Source organism: Drosophila willistoni, chromosome 3R (genome assembly GCF_018902025.1).
Source record: "Drosophila willistoni isolate 14030-0811.24 chromosome 3R, UCI_dwil_1.1, whole genome shotgun sequence".
Taxonomy (NCBI): Eukaryota; Metazoa; Arthropoda; class Insecta; order Diptera; family Drosophilidae; genus Drosophila; species Drosophila willistoni.
The window spans coordinates 32,695,949-32,716,284 of NC_061086.1; the positions used below are offsets into that span (position 1 = coordinate 32,695,949).

The 20,336-nt window shown below is 37.0% G+C and overlaps 1 protein-coding gene across 1 annotated transcript; it reads right to left on the reverse strand.

Annotated features, from left to right (window-relative positions):
* Window positions 1–287: 287 nt before the first annotated feature.
* Window positions 288–20,060, reverse strand: LOC6649674 (3-hydroxy-3-methylglutaryl-coenzyme A reductase). The gene is made up of 6 exons (XM_002072264.4): window positions 19,397–20,060; window positions 3,840–4,327; window positions 3,455–3,542; window positions 2,675–3,250; window positions 998–2,605; window positions 288–934 (listed from the first exon to the last, which is right to left on the reverse strand). The coding sequence occupies exons 2-6, from the start codon at window positions 4,273–4,275 to the stop codon at window positions 862–864; spliced, it is 2,781 nt and encodes a 926-aa protein (XP_002072300.1). The 5' UTR covers window positions 4,276–4,327; window positions 19,397–20,060; the 3' UTR covers window positions 288–861.
* Window positions 20,061–20,336: the final 276 nt, after the last annotated feature.

The following is a 20,336-nucleotide window of genomic DNA, read 5'->3' on the forward strand; positions in this document are numbered from 1 at the left end:
TCATTTTGAGTTCAAAACGGAAATTTGAATTAATCTGGTTAATACAAAGACGTTCATGTTGGCATATTATTAAGAACTGAGGTCTTCTTTAAATAAATACACCCAAAAAAACATATTATTATAACACCCATAAAAACACAAATCAATTTATTATAAATAATTATAATTTATTAATATTTATTATTACTATTAAAAAAAGAGAAGTAAATGTAGTGCTGAGCGTCAACCAGCCACTGACATTTATCCAATAAAAATTGTTGTAGATTTAAAAAGAAATATATTCTCAATCTAATTTAAGTTTCGTTTTAGTTTTAATTAAACCACTAAACACTAAATGTCCTACTTGCAACGCATACATTTCACAAGGCTTGCACTAACACTAGACAACGACATTGGGAATTTATAAATGGGGATTCGCGGGTTTGGATCAGAGGAATCGTTAAGCCGTAACTATTTTTGTAGAAAAATATTTTTCATTACAAACTAAGTGGAAGTTGTTGATCTCCTCCTTCCAGGAGCAGCTCAAATTCCTACATACAATTCTATATATATATATGTATATGTATATATAATTGGCGATCGGAAATCGTTATTTGCATCTACATTATTCCGAATACTGCCATATTGGCCTGGCCAAAAATCCATTATTAATTATTAAGAACATTTGTTGATTTTTTAAATTGTTTTCTTGTTTTTTTGTTTTTTTTTGTTGTTTTGTGAAACATTTTCAACTATAACACCTAAACTGAACTGAGTTGCAATGCCCTGGCCTGATTGAGAGTAAGTCTATTATATATATAAATATATATACATGTTGGAAGAAAAAAATAGGCTGTAATGGAGCCCGCTTATAATCAAATTTTAGCTAATTGTGCTGCAACTGGAGACGGTCACATTGAGAGGATTGTTAGCGTTGCTCACGGCAATGGAGGAACTGCAATAGAAAATGTAAAATTAGAATTTGATACAATTACATGCCACTTCTTCACACACTTACCGATTATGCCTCATGTGACTTTTGACTAGATCACTGTTGACCAGAGCTGCCATCAAACTCAATTCTCCGGCCATGACAGTGGCACAGACAATTTGTGCCAATTTTTTGGCATTATCGCCCGGTTGGGTGGCATGAGCTCCACGCACGCCCAACATTTCGAGGCAGGCACTCTGACCCGGCAGTCCGGTGCCGCCGCCCACAGTGCCCACTTCCAGCGAGGGCATGGTGCAGGTCATGTACAAATCCTCGCTATTCTCCACCCAGCACTCCATGGCTGTGGAGCAATTGCTTGAGGTGACATTCTGTGCGGGATCCTGGCCGGTGGCCAAAAAGACGGCTGTCACCATATTGGCTGCATGTGCATTGTTGCCTCCAATGCTGCCGGCCATGGCACTTCCGCCCATATTCTTTAGTTTATTACATTCCACAAGCGTCTTGGCATCGGTTTTCAGCACCGATTTAAGTGTGGCAGCTGGAATGGTGCACTCGGCGACCACACGTTTGCCTCGTCCTTTAATCCAGTTGATGGCAGCTGGTTTCTTGTCACAACAGAAGTTACCGCTCAGCGAAATGATCTGCATGTCGGGAAATTCACGCTTGATGCGACGCAATGCCATCTCAGCACCCTTCGACACCATATTCATGCCCATGGCATCGCCAGTTAGGGCCACAAAGCGTATGTACAACTGAGGTCCATCCATGGCTATGTGGCAGTCCTTAAGGCGTCCGAATCGTGATGTGGAATCGAATTCCGTCTTGATCTGTTGATAATTCACCTCATCCTCTATCCACAGTTTGGCCAGCGAAGCGCGAGCCACACTGGGGAAACGCACACAAGGCGCCCGGGTCATGCCCACATCTTCGACTACTGAGCGAACGCCACGCACAGACAGAGCCTTGCAGCCACGATTAGTGGAAGCCACCAGAGCACCCTCAGTGGTGGCCATTGGTACATAGTAGCTCTGCCCATCCAACATCAGAGGACCAGCATATCCCACTGGAATTGGTACGTAGCCCAAAACATTCTCACAACAAGCATTCATCACCTTGCGATAATCGTAATGCTGGTAGGGCAAGATATCCAAGCACTCTTCCTGAAGTTTGGCAAGTTTCACAAGCACCTTACGACGTATACTTATTCCACGCTCTGGATCATTAAGACTTGATTCAATTTTGTACAGTGGGCAATGTTGGCCGCCAGCCTGCACTATAGCCATGATCTCGTCGTCGGTAAGTGCATCTGGTCCGCCAGAATCTTCGCTAGAATTGAATATCTCTAAACATTCTTGCAGCGGACGCGGTGGTCTATTGGGAGCGGTGGGCTGAGCATAGTTTACACTTGGTTCATGGCGCAGTGGCACGATTTCTGTTTGTGTTGATGCATTAGTCGAGGTTTGCTCCTCGATGGTAAAGAGAGGAGTACGAATCGATGGAAGTTCCGGCTTCTTTTCAGCCTTTTCCAACATGGGTGTGGTTTGAGATGCCACTGTTTGGGCTTGACGCAGCTGATCCGACAGTGCTGAGCGATTGTCAAAGCAAATGAATTTCACTACCAAAGCAATTACGACTATATAGATGACAATGTGATCCGCACTCATGGTCAGCCATCTAAATAATAAAAAGGACAATATTAGAATGATATTTATAAAGTTTGTCAGATCAGGTAGGACTACTTACTTAATAATTATGTCCGCAATCTCTGGAGCTTCAGTGCGGTTATTGCTCACATTGAGATTTAAAGTCGGTGATAGAGTCTTATCGACTGCATCGTAATCACTGCTAGAGAAGACCACACGACTATAGATGTGGACGATCATCAGGCCAGTGGTCATGATCAGTTTGACTCGCTGCAACACTGGATTGGCCTTCTGGCCCTCCTCGGTGAGAGACTTCAACAGCAGTGATCCCTTAGCCTTTTCCCTTACCACTGACATATCGACACCATTGCGTGATAAATCAAAGATTAGTGATAGGCAAGCAGGATAGAATGTCATAAAGACCACATAGTTGACCAATACTGAGAGTACAGCAAACATGCAGAGCACTTCCATACGCTCGACACCCGAAAGAGTGCCCACACCCACTAAAAGTGCCTCCACAATGGTATCCAATGAAATGGTGGGTCCCAACAGTTCCAAGCCCCTAGCAATATTCTGGGTAACTTCTGCCTGATTACTTCCCGAAAGTGCCAATTGGGCCAAACGTCCTGAATTCGATAGATCGATTACCAGCAGCAGGAAGAATAGGGCATCTCTGAAATTATTCAGTACAGAAAATTCTATAAGTAATCAAATTTAAATATGAAAGAAGAAAAGCTTTAGATCTAGAAGATGAGATAAGATATGATAAGAATTTCTTCTTAATCTTTTAGTGAGAAATTTAAATTTAATTTGTCTTCTCATCCCATATCATACAAGTTAAAGCCTTTTGATCTTTAAGGTGTCTAAAAATACTCACTTTAAATCGGAAATATCGCTGCCCAAAAACTTAATGATGGCTGTTGTGAATATAAAACTGGAGAATACCGTGAAGAGTCCCGCAATGCCTATAAAGAGAGGGAATATATATAGTTAGCTCATGTTTTAAGTACCGATCCCAGTTAGCTCAGAGGCCAAATCGTTTAGAGTGCGTATGAGAAATGCCATGAATCCAATCATGTTGATCAAACATCATTATTATCGTTGCTTCTGTACATGGCAACATAGTAATGTTGGTGGCCATTGGCCTACCGAAATAGTTAAATGTTTGTTCGCATGTGTGTGGGCAAACAGAAGGAGAGAAGCCTTCTAATGGATTCGATCAACACACGTGCCGGCTGTATGAGGTAATAGTCGGTACTCACCTAAAACATATTTGGAACCCAAGCGATGGAGACTGCAGAATTGATAGTAACAATAGAGAACAGCTGTGCAACGGACAACAGTCATCAGTATGACATCGGCGGCATTGTATTCCGCTTCAAGGCCCTCACAGGATTGACTCCAGCCGTGACAAGGCGCTCTATTTCGGGCTCCCGATGCTATGGGTATGGTTGTGCCTGGTGCTGCTGTTGCTGCTGCGCCATTTGAAGTGGATGTGGTTGGTGTTCCTGCAGCTGTTGCTGTTGCTGCTGAGGCGGCTGCTGCAGCCGCTGTTGCTGATGCACTACCAAGTCCCTCCAGGGAGCCGGTTTTATCCACTGTCAGCATGCAGGCTGTAATGGTCAAGAGGGCCACTATGACCTCCCAAGGATGTGAGGCGCAAAATTCGCCATGGGCGCGAAACAAACGTCCAATCATTTCTGTGGCACGTCCCAAGCTTGTCCAGAGTTGGATAATCTTGACTGGCTGTCTAGAATGCACATATGTAGAGAGAATGAATGAATATTATATTGTCAGTTGAGTTAATTCTTAAATCAATATGCAAGGACGAATGAGATTGGCCTGTGGTGGCCAGCCAGGATGCCAAGAGGCCAGTCAACTTGATTGGGCCTCTACATAATCGTTGTAAATCAAGCTCAGATAAAGCGGAATGAGGCAAACAGAGAGCCACCCAAAAAAAAAAAAAAAGAAAACAAAAAAAACGAAAAAAAATTAACAACTAAAACAACGAATTTATCGATTTAACTGGTTGACACATTCAGGGCCTTCAGGCTCCTACGAGAATGAGAGAGAAAGAGAGAGAGAGAAGGAGGAAAACTAGTTACATATTGCGCTAAGCGGATTTACCGTCCTTGAGGCATAGGCTTTGGTGCGTGCCACGCCCATGCACACACGCCGACGCCCACCCAGCCCATGATTGATAGTTTAAGCTTGTAGCCAGGCCAGGCTAGGCATCCGCATACCAGCTGACCCGTCTTAATTAAGCCATCACTGCCTGCCATTGAGTGTGCGTGTGTGTGTGTGTGTGTGTCTCCGGCACTAATCTCACTTAACGATCGCCCCAATGTTCGCTCGCAACGTGCCCAGCATTGCCAAGCATCCTGAATTGGCCCAGTCTTCGTGTTAGAGAACAACCGATAAATACAACCATAAATATTCAAATGAATGACATTAGTCTGGGCAGCAGCTCTGAGTTATACGCCGGCGCAGCCATTTCAACGGCGCAACTGCCGTTCCTTATCGCGGATACATAAACTATAAAGATACACCATTCAGTTTTACATTTCAAAGTCCATAGTGGGCACTCTAATTGTGTTTCCTCTAAATAAATCATATGCCACCCGAGTCGAGACAATTGTTAATTGTTAACCCGAAACCTGGCCATAAACCACAGCAAGGAGCAAACCCAAAAGGCGGCGCCAACTCTTTTGTGTGTATGAGTAGTCAATGCACTGAAAGAAAATTCTGACCGAGAAAGAGGGAAGCCTTTTTAATGTTTAACTAGATCAAGTAAGTTTTCGCAAGGTTTATAATATGTTTATGTCAGTTTGAACAGTTTGAGAAAAAGAAGCGTTGCCGTCCCCATTTAATTATATATGTTATAAAAATTAGAAATAGTTATATTCAACCAATAAAAATCTGAGATATTGTTTGTAAAAGAACTCGAGATCTTACGATCTAGATTCGAGACTTGGACATGGTTTCCACTGTATGTATCCGAGTAATGTTTATAAGAAATATATTACGTGTTTATATCTGCATATTGTGGAACTGGCGAGGTTTGTATAAGGGTGTGCAAGGAATCGTAAAAAGTGGCAAAGAAGGCATTAAAAGTCATTTTTAAGTTTTTATTTTCGTATACGTTTTGTGTTATTGGCGGCTACCAAACAAAATGCATTGTAATGGCCGATGTTTATATATTTCTTGTTTTTTTTTTTTGGCGGGGGAACATACAATTTTATGACCAAACAGACTGGCGGCAAAGGCCAGGGCTGAAGGAGTAGATCAAGATCAGCCCAATGTGTCGGTCATAACAAAACAAAACGAAAAATGATTCCATTGAAAATCATTTGGGGATTTCGCCGGATATAGGGTAAAGCGTTATGTGAATGGCCAAATTCATCACTAGAGAAATACACGCGAAATATCACGTAGTTATGTACATAGAAATAGATCAAATATTTGCATATTGACAAAATCATTTTGGATTCCCCATTTACCAATACCAAGAGAACGTTCGCAGAAATATCCCAGTCATATAGCTTTTTTTTTATTTTTGTTTTCGTTAAGTTGAAAACAGAATTGAACTTTTGACCTCATCTCTTTCGTCAGAGTATCTCTATTGTATTTTTCTTTAGATATCTATGATTTCCTTATTCCCTATTCTATTTCTCTTCAACGTGTCTAATTTCCATTTCCTGCCACTGGCACTTTGAAACTTCATTGAAAATAATTGAACTGATGAGAAAACACAATAACAGCAACAATAACAACAACAACAACACAAATTTGCAATAGAACAAAGAAAATCAACCAAACAGTAAAAATCTTTAAGAGTTGTTTATTTTCAAATGTCGCTGTCTATTGTTGGCATTAGAAAATCAAAGGATTTGCCTAACTTTGACAATGCTCTATACCAAAATGATATGTCAAAATACAATTTCTGCACATGTTACTAAAAACAGATTTCTTCCATGATTAATGTCTGCATCCAAAACTTCTATTTATTAGAAGCTGTACATAACTATATAATAGTTCAAAAAATAGAAAATACTAATTGTAAGTATAGATTTATTTCGTTTTCTATGTTTAGCCTTAGCCTTAGGAGTGTTAGTAGCTGCGCTGTTGCTGCTGGTGGTGTTGGTGGTGCTGCTTGTGTTGGTTTATACTTGTGGAACACTTGAGGATACAGTCTTCCCTGTATCAATCTTTTTGGCTTTGGCCTTTTCCTGTTTTTCGCGCTCCTTTTTCGCTTCGGCTGCTACAATTGGGCACATTCCCGGTAGTACACCTGTCTCCCTATTGGCCACAAATCGTTTGCCTTTACTCACGTACAGTGGCACCTCTTCCTGCGGTACATAGCCATCCTTGACGCGACGTGCCTTCCGCCATGTGCCGTCCGGGCGTTGTGTAGCTGGGATAAATTTTCCTTCGCTATTTTCCAAGTATATGCTCATTTTTGTTCAACAAATTCAAAGGTAATATTCTAAAGTTTTTGACTTTGATACAAAAACAACAATGATAAGTAAGTATAAATAAACTTATTTTAGAAATGCACAACATACAGTTTTAAATGACAAATTGGGAATTGATTTTCAAGGAAATTTGTTCATTTGATGAACTTATAAAATTTCAAAACAATTCGGAAACTAAACGGCTCAAAGAAGTTATTATTACTTTGTGGAAAACCCAGAGCAAAAAGATGAAACAGATCAAAGATATGTATATATAAATATCAACTATTCAATGAATCAAAAGTATATAATATATAGTATGACATTTCTGTCTTTTATAACTAAATGGAGACCTCTTCTTTCAAAAATAAACTTAAGAGAGAGATTCTTTTAGGGGGACACCATGAGTTGGAGTGGAAAAAGTTACTACGCCTAGTAAGCCTTAATAAATATATATATAATATGTAGGTATACAAATTTCATCTAAATGTTTATTATTGCTATTCTTAACTACAACAACAACAGCAATAACAACAACAATTAAGCAGAGGGCGCCAGCAGAATCTGTTGAATGGCGAAATATCTAAATATAGCTGAAAGCAGAACGAACAACTGGAGAAATGGTAGCAACAAAGTTTTTGTTTAATGTTTTTTTCGTACCACTCCCCTGCCTGCTCTCTTTCTCTCTCTCTCTTTCTTTCTCAGTGTGGAGAAGGAGGAAGTGCCATGGCATGAACGAGGGTTTTTCGGCTCTGTTTTGTGGGATGCATTGTTTTGCATACTTTTTTTTTTCGTTTACATTTGAAAGCACTCGCCAAACGGATGTTGCGGCCGACCTCAACCTTACGGCCCGGGCCCGATCCGAACCGACCTCCGCACACACACACACACACACACACACAAAAACACACGCCATGCCAAAAGTGTGCAAAGGAAATAAAGGTGGGAGGGGACGGGGTGGCCGTAGCAGGGGAGAGACTGATGATAGCTGGGCTAGAAACTGAAAGAAAAGTTGCACAAAACTCAGAACAACAAACAAACTGAAACATGAACAACAACAAAACAGATACAAGCATATAATAAAGGCAACAATCCAGCAAATAATCAAAACAACTAAAACGCAAAGTGTGTAAAATCTTTTTTTTTTTTGTTCAACCTTTAGCCAATATTAGGATACTCTTCAAATAACGTCATTTAACCATCTGAATTTTAGGTAACCAGGGTCTATACGAATTTATTTACAACATATGGTTTTAACAATAAATGAATAGGAACAACTATGCGGTTTCACACCACAACAAAATATATGTCTAAATTTAGCAATATTATTTAATATTTTAAAAATTCGGCAAACACTTTTACTGATGAAAATGAATCTGTCTTGGGTAGATCCCCAAGTCAATACTCTTACAGAATTACTGACAGATTTCTTATTAAATAATAGGGTATAAATACACCTGGTTGCCCATATAAGCCTTACTTTTGAGAATTCATTTGAGAATATCATTCATTGGATGTTTATTTATCTAAAGGTGCATATACATATATTTCATTACAAAAATAAAACAATTCCGTTTAGCCCTATATGCACTTAAGAAATATGATTAAGTTTTTAGTTCTGCGTAATAATAGTTTACACAGACAATTATTCAAAACAATAAGTGATTCCCTATAACTGGCTTGTTTGGTTTAATTTAAAGCCTTCTCAATACTTTATACAGACGTTAAAGAAAACCACATAAAACATTTTAACTGCTTAAAGTTCTTAAGATCATAGTTATAGCTTGTCACATAATTTCGTAAGTATGCCACCATAAAGTTAAATATAATAAGTATTTTCTATATAAAGCATAAAATTGGCCATAATAGCAGCATGACGTCAAAACGAAAGAAGAGAATTACATTGAAATTTATCGTACCATAAACCATAAGCAAATCAAAAGAAGCAAGAAAAAATAAGCAAAGATGCATGACAAACTCAATACCCAGAAGCACAAGTAGAGTCCCTCGTGTCATTGTTATACTAAGGTTAGGTTGGTGAATGAGCGTCGAGTCTGTCTATTGATACATGAGGAGACAGAAGTATCTCGTGGGTCCAATGGAATTCTGCGAAAAATTCAAGTGATGCAAGCAAACGTTTGGATTTCCCCAATTTATTTATTTATGGAGGCGTTTGGGTTCCCTTGTTCCCTAATTAATATGCCCATCAAGTGCATGTATCTGTACGCGGGCGACCATTAAAAAGAACAATTGTCAGGCTATCATGAAATTGGCATGGGGCGTCAGGCCCAAGCCCCAAATACATATGTGTACAAATATGAGTCATTGGTCCACATTTGGATGTTTGGGCGCAGTAATAGCGGAACGTATGGCCTGGCGGGGTTTTCCTGGAATCTTCTTTAGCACTTTCGTGCTTAATTTATATGGTGCAGGGTAGGGTAATTTTCCATATAATTCTTTTTTGTTTTCTTATTTTTCATGTTTTTGTTTTGAGCAAAATAATTGAGGAAAAATTAACATCGATTGTTTAACACTTAAGTGCTAAAAGAGAATGCACAACATAAAGCCAAGGAGAGAGAAGCCAAATACTTATAATGAAAATAAAATTAATTATACCCCTTTTGCTCTGGACGGGGGCATTATAAAATTGATCAGATGTGTGTAAAGCAGATGAGAAAGCATCCTCACAGACAGATATATATATACATAGATGTATACTTAATTAATCTTGATTAGCAGAGAAGAAATTACATTCCAGAAAGTTACTAAAGATCTCTCTTAAAGGGCTGCTTTTAACCTTTGGGAATTATGAAAGACTCATTTGCCTAGGTATAGGAATTATAAATAGAATTTGTGATACTTTTTTCTTTACTTGGCCTAAAACTGATAACAAGAAATGAAAAACCGCCGAAGAAGAAATCTAAATATATGTCAGTATATAAATATGTATATAGTATTATATCTCCAAGTACAAGAAGAATTATTTTGAAGTAAATAATATCAGGCCCACATCCTTTTCCCTTTACAAAACACCCTTCCTAATTATAGTCATATTAATATTTTCATTCTAGTTTGTTTATAAGCCTTTTAAGTCATTTCAAAGAATATTCAAACTCGTTTTCTATTTCCAGAACGATTCGGAAAAAAGAAGAGGTCTTTGTCCTGTATCTATGCAAACTAGTTTTAAATTAATTAATATCTACAATTTCCTTATTGAATTATTGCATCTAATAAAGCCGCCACTGTTAACTATTAGTAGTGATATAATTTCGAGTGAATAAAAATTCAAGAATTCAAGAGTCCATAAAACTAAAAATATCAAAATTAGTCTATGGACTAATTGGTTAATTATGATTAACCTAGTAACAAACTTTGTAAGTGCAGGCTCATGGTCATTTATACACAAATATTTCTATTCAAGGATATGCAAGTTTGTTTTTATTCCACTTTCAACAATAATTTTGCGTATAATTTATATATTTTGGCTTCTCCGCATCAAAATTGTTCAATGCAAATTATTGGCAATTAACGCCTTCTGATTTATGGCTATTTGTTGTTCCGTAGGAAACTGAACTTTGCTCTCGGCATTGGATTTACATAGATTCGATTTAATAATTCAGATAGAAATTTTTGAAATTGATTTTGAAAAACCGCAGTCAGTCGCTAAGCCAATTTGTTTATAATCATTTGAACAAAAGTATTGAATATTTAATTGCCTTTTGTTTTGTTTATTATTATTATTGGTAGCAGCATCAACAAGTCCAAAAACATGAAGAATTCACGAAAAACCAAATACTAAGGTAAGATGAAAAGTTTAGCCAAGAGCTGAGAAGGGAAAATTCCCGAAAAATTTGCAAGTTTTGTGTGTGTGTGTGTGTGTTTTGTTGTAGGAGTGAACACACAAAAATGTTGATTAATGTGATATCGAACAAGAATGCCATATTGCAAGCACCATATATAGGTATATATTATATACCTTCCTATTTATATTAATTTTTCTTGTTGTTTTATTGTTTTTGTTGTTCTTTTCGATTTGACTGGCGCATGCCAGGACGTAAAATGAAACAGAAGCCACGCTGTTTGACGTGGTTGTGCATTAATTTATCCACTTGTAAGTTGTTATGTGCTTCGGCATTTTAACGTAACAGCTTTGCCAAAGTGATAAAACAAATAATAATTAAACAAATGCGAAAATAATTTGGGAACTCTGGACTTGGTGTCTGATGTTTCCAAACCTTTGGCATTATGAACTAAAGCCCGACTGTAAACAAACGCTTTAAACAAATTTGATAAGCTTATTTGAATGGTTTTTCCTTTTTGTAGTTGCCAAGTCTATTTTCATCAGGAGACCTTTTAGAATTCTATTACGTTAAACGTAGAATTATTTATATAGTAGATACCTTAATATGTCTTCTCTGCTTTGCCAAAAATACTTCAGATAGAAAATAAAGTAACATTTTGTTTTGCATTTAAATAACATTAATATCATTATTATTATTCGAGAGACTCGAGAGTTTTTGAGAACTCTTAAGTTTTTGCCAAACAACAGTCGTTTAACTTAAATTTGAATTTTATGGTTGACATTACACAAGTTTCTTAATTTTCTGGGGCAATTTTAATGTGAAAGATAGGCAACGCATGACAACTGTGTGTGCAAGCAGTTCAATGAGGGTTTTTGGCATTTGGGAAAGTTTGCGCAAAGTGTTATGAGTGTTAAGTCACTAAAAACTGTGACAAAAGTTCTCTCCTTTATATAAGCCAAGTCTTTTAACTTTTATGGCCTTTAACTTTCTGCTTTTAGTTGCATCATTATTCTCTCCTTGCTCATCAGAATCGGTTTCTAGCGTCAGAGCTTTTCCATAATTACAAAATTTAATTTCACTCGAGATTGGAGGAGAATCAACTGACAGAAAATTTGTTCAATTACCACAACTCAAAGTTCACCTTGTCTACATTCGACACCGGTTTATGAATCATTTGATTCTGATAACACAATAAAAACGATTTGGCGTCAGTCCGATGTAAAAGTTAATGATAATTAGGCCCAGTTCTCGTTGATAAGAACATGTGCCAGGCGACAAAATTTTGTTAATGGAAGTCAAAATTGATAGATTCCGCTCAATGGGAGGAAGGAGGAGAATCATTCGGCTATTCACAGGTGCAAAGTGTTCTATTTAGATAATCAAGAAGAAGGTCATGGACACATATCTCATATATGTAAATTACAATTCCCGCTATCCGAACGATACAATTTATAGTCTCTCCTATTAAGCGTAGGATATATGATGGTTCAATCAAAACTTTAAAAGCCAAATCATGTCCAAAACATTTGCAATGAAGATAAGTAGCAGGCATTGAAACGATAAAACGCAAAAAAAAAACAGATTTGGAACACTTTTTTTTCTTTCTTTACTTCTTTCTTTCTATCTTTCTTTTCTTTTTTTGTTTTTGTTGGTTGAAAAGTAAAAGTTGTCGTCGCAAATAAATAAATTAAACAAGAAATAAAAAACAGTTTTACTTTCTACCAAAAATGCGAATGCTGTTAATTTGTATGCAGTCATGGAGGCGGGTCAGAGCCGTAACCAAAATTTTTTGTACCTTTGGTGAGGGTATTGACTTTTTAGATACCCTCTAACAAATGGGTTTGGATCTAGAAAAACTTGAGTTTCTATATTCCATTTAAATCTTCTATCCTTTTGGCCTAAATGCCCTTATACATATTGATGGAGTGATAGGAATAAGAGTTTCTTCTAAATCTTTGAGTCTATTTTATTATTAGATAGTTTTCTAAGCATCTTAATGTGTTGAAATTAAAATTAATCACTCTAAAAGGGCCTTCCCTAATAACTAAAGTGAGACTAATCGACTGTTTGTAGCCTTAATCAGAATTGGCATTGCCTTACCTTTTGCCAATTCATATAGACTCACCCACCAAATCAATGTTTACAGGGTATATAAAAATGAATGAAAAAACTTTTAAGCAACTGTGAAGTCAAACAGAGCTTAAGAGCAACAAACCCACAGATTTTGCTCGTTTTACTTCTTCTTCTTCATGTGTGTGTGTGTTTTTTTTTTTAAGTTTACACATCAAAAGATAACCAAAAAGTTGGAAATTAAAACTGCTTCAACTTTGACGACAAAAAAATGTTGTAAAAAACGCTTAGTGGAAGAATAAGCCCAAAGTATTTGTGTTATTGTTGTTGTTGTTGTTGGTAGTGGTAGCTGTTTGGCTGATATGTGTAAACGCCAAAAATATCGTAAGCGACATGTTAATGGGGAATGCCAGCATATTGAGATATCATCTTGAGACGAAGCGCATCATTGACCAAATAAACAGGCAGCCAACCAGCAGGGCTTGACATTGACCCAAATTTGAAGTTTATTTGGTGGTGACGATTGCTACAGATCGGCAGCATTTATAAAGAAATGAACAACAACAACAACAACCAAAGATACCTAAAACCGGAAACTAAACGAAAATGAAATAGAAAGTTTCTCTTTGATTTTTTTTTGGCACATGAAATCAAAAAGAAGTTACACATGGCAACAAAGTCAAGCCACACGTGCAGCTTATTGTTAGATAGGCAAATTGGCCTTTTAGCTAAAATAGTTGCATAAATTAGATGATGTGGAATTAAACATATTCGGCGCTATGTACATCGAACTAATTGGTTTTTTTTTGCGCTTTTAATTGCCCATTAACACGACCAACTGAGTGCGATGGACATGCAATGTCTCACAATGTGCATAAATATGTTTGTATATATAAACCTTTGTTAACAAATTAAGCAATCAATGGCTATTATTAAATATACATATAAATTATAATTGAAATGCGCCGACTTAGACGATGACTTTGGCTCCAAGGCCCATTTGCCAATACGCGTGTCCAAGTGGTGATGGTGGTGATCAGAGAGGAAAAGGCGTGCCTTGGGATGAGAGATGCGATGAGCTAGTTTAGACGATTCGCAATCATGCTAAGTAAAATTGCCTTCAAGCTCGGTTAACCATTTTGCCCAAAAGGGTAAATACTCGCACACACACACACACACAAATGTTAACTAAACAAAAAGAAGCATAAAAAAATAAACTAAACATTTTGACATAGGTTCTACACTAAACACTAAAACGACCTACCAACCGACCGAAAGACCACCCACAAACATCATCATTTATGCTTATCATCATCAGAATCAGAATCATCATTATGGGTTGTCAACGTTAGCATAATGGCTCGTAAAGTGGCCAACTTGGTTGGTTGGTTGGCTGGTTGGTTGGCTTAAACGCTTACAGTGGCTTCTCGACAGCTTCGTTCGTTGGGTCGTTCGTTCGTTCGTTCATGCAAATTTTTCAATTTTAATTTTCATCGAAGGATAAAATCAATTTATCTGCTTTATACATACATATACATTTGCCGGATGCAATTTCAATTTCCAATCACAGTCATCATATTACACGGCTGCATGGATAACATCATGCTGGCAAACAAGCAACGTAATCCCCCCCCACCCCATCCGTAACCGTCGCCCACGCGCAACTTCCTTCCCTGACATCGTCCTTGCCGCCTTTCATCCTGTTGCAAACAAAGCCTTGATGCCTTTTTCTGGTTTAACACATGGAAAATTGATTCGAATGTGTTTAGGCTTCAGTGCGTTCATGCGGGTTAGTTGAAAAGTTATTAATCTTATCGCATACAGATAGTAAGTACACATTTAAGACATACCTATATTATATATTAATCGAAACATTATTTAATAGGTTTACACTCATGGGGAAAAACTTAAGGCAATTGTAGATTAAACAATTCCTTTCACATACATATGTACATATGTATGTTCTATAAACAAATGCAAAATGATGAATCATTAATGAGGGCATCATCAAAAAACATTTACAGATTGCCAATTGTGAAAAAAAGATTCAGCCGAATCTAGAGCACTTCTGATGAATTGTCATAGAGAGAAATTCTTAGAAATTCGCCAATTGTTTACATAAGATTGAAATCTAGATCGAAACTTTAATTATCCATTTACAAATCTCTTATTATAGAACAACTGTAAAAACTATAATTGTCTTTAGCAAAAAAAAATTCCAAGAACAATAATTTTTTCGATTTTATCAGTTGCAGATTCTAATAAAGATTTTGATCGTTCATTTTGGGTAGGGAAAATCGGTCTGATCATCTTTTCATCTTCTTCTCTCTGAGGATCCGCCACAATGAATTGAAATAGTTAATAAAATATCAACAATTTCCTTATAAATGTTTTTAATATGACATTTCTGACCTGATTAGCATGTAATTCTTATTCGAATAATAATTGATAAATTTATTAAACTGCCCCGAAATTGTATTTTCCGCAACTATCTAAACATTAATGTATACAGAACTTTGGATGTTATTACAAGGTTTTAACGGAGCAAGTGTTTCATTTTATAATCTATCCAAGGCAAATTGTTTGTTTCTAATAAATTGCACAAATATTTTGTCAGCATTTGCCTAATTAGAAGGTCTAAATAATAAAGATTTGACCCTGAAATTATGATCTTTCATACTAGACAAACTCAATATGTAGTCTTTAAATGAAACTGAGGCTAATATAGATACTGTCTTTCAAATTTCTTAGTACTGTGCAATATTTGCTTTTTATGGACTAACGTTGTTGAGAGTTGGGTCAACATTATGATGAAAAGCATAGAAGAAATCATCAGTTAATATAATTAACTAGCCAGAATGAGGGGGAGGTGGTAATAGTGTCTAGAGCATGTATTAGAGAGACTCGTCTTTAGCTTCTGCATTAAACAAATATTTATCCCACTCATAACGTTGTCGTCGTTGTCGTCGTCGTCGGCTGTTGTGTTTGTCTCCAAAGTTTTGTTTGGCCAATGCAAATAAACAGGCAAGAGCAACAACAGTAAACAACAATATGTTGTTTATGGTAGAGGCAGAGTCTAACTTGGCTCATCTGACATAGGCAACTTGATATTGTCGTTACACCAAATGCAATTGCATCCGCTAACTTGATTATGCTGTCTTTTTTATTTAATTTAATTTTTTCTTCTTTTTCCCTCCTCTGATTTTTATTTTTTTTACGCGGAATGTTGCGTTGTTGATCGTTGTTGTTGTTGTTGGTCGTGATCGTTGGTTCGTTGTCGTCATCATCAGCATTCAAGGCGGTCAACTACGAAATTATTGTGAGTGCCAATTGCATTGCGTTTTTGGCTTACGTGCCATGCCACTGCATGATGGCCAGCTAAAAAGCCTGATCAGAAACGGGTTGAGGTCTCAGCTCTGAGCTCTGTGTGGTGGTGCGTGCCCACTTGAACCCTGAACATGAAAATAAAAACCATTGACTGCTTCTTTTCTTCTCTTTTTTTCATTTTCTGTTTTTCGGATAAGAAGAAAAGCGAAGCACCTTTTGGGCTCTGCTTTCGGTTCGATTGGATTGTGGATTTGGATTTAATCAGAGATTTGCATAAGCGACCCCGCTTTTTCAGACTAAGATGTTGTCGGTGATGCGGGCCTAATAACCATAAACTTTGATATCTTTATGGCTGAAGTGCGTGTGTGAGTGTTTGTGTGTGTTGGTGTGTGTGCTGTGTTTGTTTGACTTGTTTAAGCCAAAGCAAATTTGCATTACAAAGTGAATTTAAGTATGATCGAACATCAATTTTATTGCCACATTTTGATGGCCTGACTGACTGCCAGCCGGCCCTGCCACATGTGGGAACTCTCTTTGTTTTTAGACCAGGCATTTGGCCTTCATTGAAGTTGGCCTATCGCACATAACACACAACTTGTGGCGAAAAGGTCTGCTTTGTAATGGAACTTGAAGGTGAGATTTAGCATAGAATATGAATGTATTGTTTTCAGTGTTTATTAATTAGAGCCCTCCACACTTCTCAAAGTCTCTCAATGTTAGTTCAAGCTATGAGCTTTTTGTTTCTGTATTTAGTTTTTCATATTCATTTATTGGACTTTGCTAAAGTTAACTTCAATTGTTGTTCAGATAAATAATTGATTTTGCTCTTTATAAGTCTCTAAACAAATTTGTGCTAATTTCAAGTCTTCTGAATTCATAATTTCTGAAAGAAAATTGGTTTTTTAGCCTCAACTTTTGGAAATTTAAAGAAATCTGTGCACTAGTTTTACCAGATGAAACTTTACTCTGAGAACTGTGATTTTGTTTTAGTGTTTTTTGAAGTTCATTTTAAATGGCTTTTTGAGTCATCTAACAGTTATTTCTATTTGGCAGGGCAATTTGGTAACCAAAACAACAATTATGATGAATGTTATGTTGAAATTGCAGTCGCGCACGCGTTTTGCATACCTAAAAAACGGAGTGACAAGACAACAAAACGCTTGGATAATCGGGCAATCAGCCAACAGCAACTGTAGCCATTATAACATGCCTATGCATGACAAATTCACACTACAACAACAATTTAAGTAAGTAACTCTCTACTAGATCCATGGTAGGCCTCACAAGGGGCTTAGAAAGTGATATAAAATCTAGGAAAAAAGAAAATGTCACCCCAGAAATTTAGCATACTTCCAAGGTCCAACTTGTCGTATGATTAATAGAGATTATAGACTCTAGTTCCTTAACCCCTTTTTAGACGTCCATGGCGGAAAAATAAAAGGTAAATCCAAAACCTGACAGTTCATGCGTGCGGTTAAAAACGCGCTCAAGTCGTGCTCTCTTGCCTGCTCTTTGGCGGGTTTTTTCTGTGTCTTTTTTCTTTTTTGGGCAGTCAGGTGGAGAGAAAGTTACCAACATTGAAACAACTTTTGTTGGCCTATTGTTGAGGCGGAAAGAAGAAGCAAAATAAATGCCAATAAAAAGCCAAAGAAGAGGCAAACGACGAAGCAGCGTATAGCAACGATAAATGAAAATAAAATTTGTTTAAAAAAAAAAAACCAAAATGAAGAAAAAAATCGAAAGGGGGCGCAGCGGTGAGAGCAAAAAAAAAACGAGATTATGAAATCGCCAAACGAATTGGTATCATAATATAAATATAGTAATATGAAGAGAGGAGCAGCAGCAGCTTGGCGGCTTTCGCAACTGGATTGGCTTATGAAACTATGCAACATAGCAAATGTTTTCCAAAGAGTAGCAACATTTTAAAGGAATTTGCACATAGAAGAAATAATTCAAAACTTTGTGGTATAAAAACTATTCAAGCAATATAGTTGTGCCCTTAAATTGATGTAAAATAAAATTAAATATTGTCTCTTAAAGCATGCTTTAAGCTTTATGCTTATTTCTATTCAGTGTGAATTCGTAAGGATTATCTTTAAGTATATATAAAGCTTGAAAAAACAGATATTAACATTTAACATCACAAATCTTTTTGAGTTCCTTAAAATATTTTTCAAATAGAAACGTCTCTTCAAGTCCCATGAAATGCTTGGAGGAGCATAGAATTAATAGAAAAGCTCCTTCGAGTCACTTTTTTTTCTCTTTTTAAATTGTTTTCTAAAGTCTCATAAATTTGCTCTAGGCAAACAGTTTCAACGACACGAAATTCGTTGCATAGTGTAATTGAATAATATTTCTAGTTTGCTGGCTCTTGCTACATAATGAAACAACAAGTTGAAGTAGGAAGCGGCGGCCACTTTGGCGGTGGCGGCAATGCACTTGACAGGGTTGCGCTGTGGCAGTTGCAGTTACACTTGTCGTTGTTGTTGTTGCTGCCGCATATTTGGTTTTTGTTCACTTTTGCTTTTTAAATGGGCTCCACAGATGCGGCATGGAATTTTTTGAACATTTTTTTTGCTCCCGCTCTTCGCATAACTGTAATATGGTGTGGCAGCAGCCTGTCTTTTTATCGATACGATGCGATACCGTTGTGTGGCACAGTCTGTGTGTGTGTAAGTGTCAGTGTGTGTGTGTGTGTGTGCGTCGCCGTCTGTCTTTGCCAGATGTCGACCATCGTTTCAGGCCAAGGAAATCAACTTTCTAGTCGCAAAGAAGGAAATGAGAAATATTGACAGCGCAACAGGATGCCTGGACAGCCAAGGCATCGAAGGAACTAGAGGACTCTACAGAGTATTCAGCATCCGCTCGACAGACCAAGCGACCCTCCCTGCCATTTATATTTCAAGTGCTTCAAGAGTCTGCCTCTTGTTGCACATATTTATTAAGTTGAAATTAGAGATAAGTTTATGTTTTATTTATTGCATAACTTTCGGAACTAACAAACGGAAACTTTTCAATTCACTTTCTTCTGCTGCATTAAATGGCAGGTAAATTGCTCCCAATTAGAATCATCATGATGCAGACTTATTGGAGGAAATTGATAAGCGCATTCGACAACAAAAAAAGAGAAACAGAAAAAAAACTAACAATATAAATAGAACTAACCTTGCTTTTTTGTAGTATGGTTTTTTTTTTTATTGTTGCTGGGTTGGTCCGTCCCACCGTCTGGCTATCACACGACTCTTTTTTTGTGGGGGGACACACGCGCTCGTTTTGCCCACAAAAGAAATGCAAATTAAATGATAATCTTATGTTGTTGGTGAAGTCACTGGGCAACTTCAAACTTAGTTTCAATTTTTGTTTCGTTTGTAATATTTAATTTAAAACCGAAGATCGGAGAATTTTGCCGTTTCAAATATCGTTTTTAGGCCACAAATCGACATAGTTTTTTTTCTTTGGGTTCGTTCTACTTTTTTTCGTTGGTTTAGCTTGTTGCTGTTTTTTGTGATATATTCAATTTATGATTAACACTGCATTTATGTAACAATAGAAATTTCCTTTTCAATTTTGTTTAAACAAATAAAATATCTTATGTTGACTTGGCGCTTGCTCTTTCTCTTTGATTTGCCAATAGTTGTTTACTTATTCACTTTTCATTGACGATCGGCACAGACTTTCAATGGTTTGAATGCAGCGACTGATGGGTTAGACATAGATTTAGCATCTGGAGTGTTATCCTTTGCGGTTACAACTTATAAACTATATTTTGCGTTTCTTAAGCGAGAGCAGCTATTTATTTTTCTTCCGCGTCCACAACTTTACGCCTCTCAGCTGTTTTAACGATTAACGATAGTCGATGGCCCACAGTGTTACAACTTCATGGCTCTCAGCTGTTATGCCTACTAGTGCTGCCAACTCTTGAGGGTCTAAAAAAGGCTATACAATATTTGAAGTAAAAAGCTAACTTTTTTTCTACCATCTAAAGTATTTAAAATAAAAGGTATAAAGTGTTATTTAATTAACTTTTATCTAATTATAACCATTTATATTTGGTTTTGTATTTGCTGCTAAAATTTACTCAAAATGAGCCTACAGTTGCTCATCA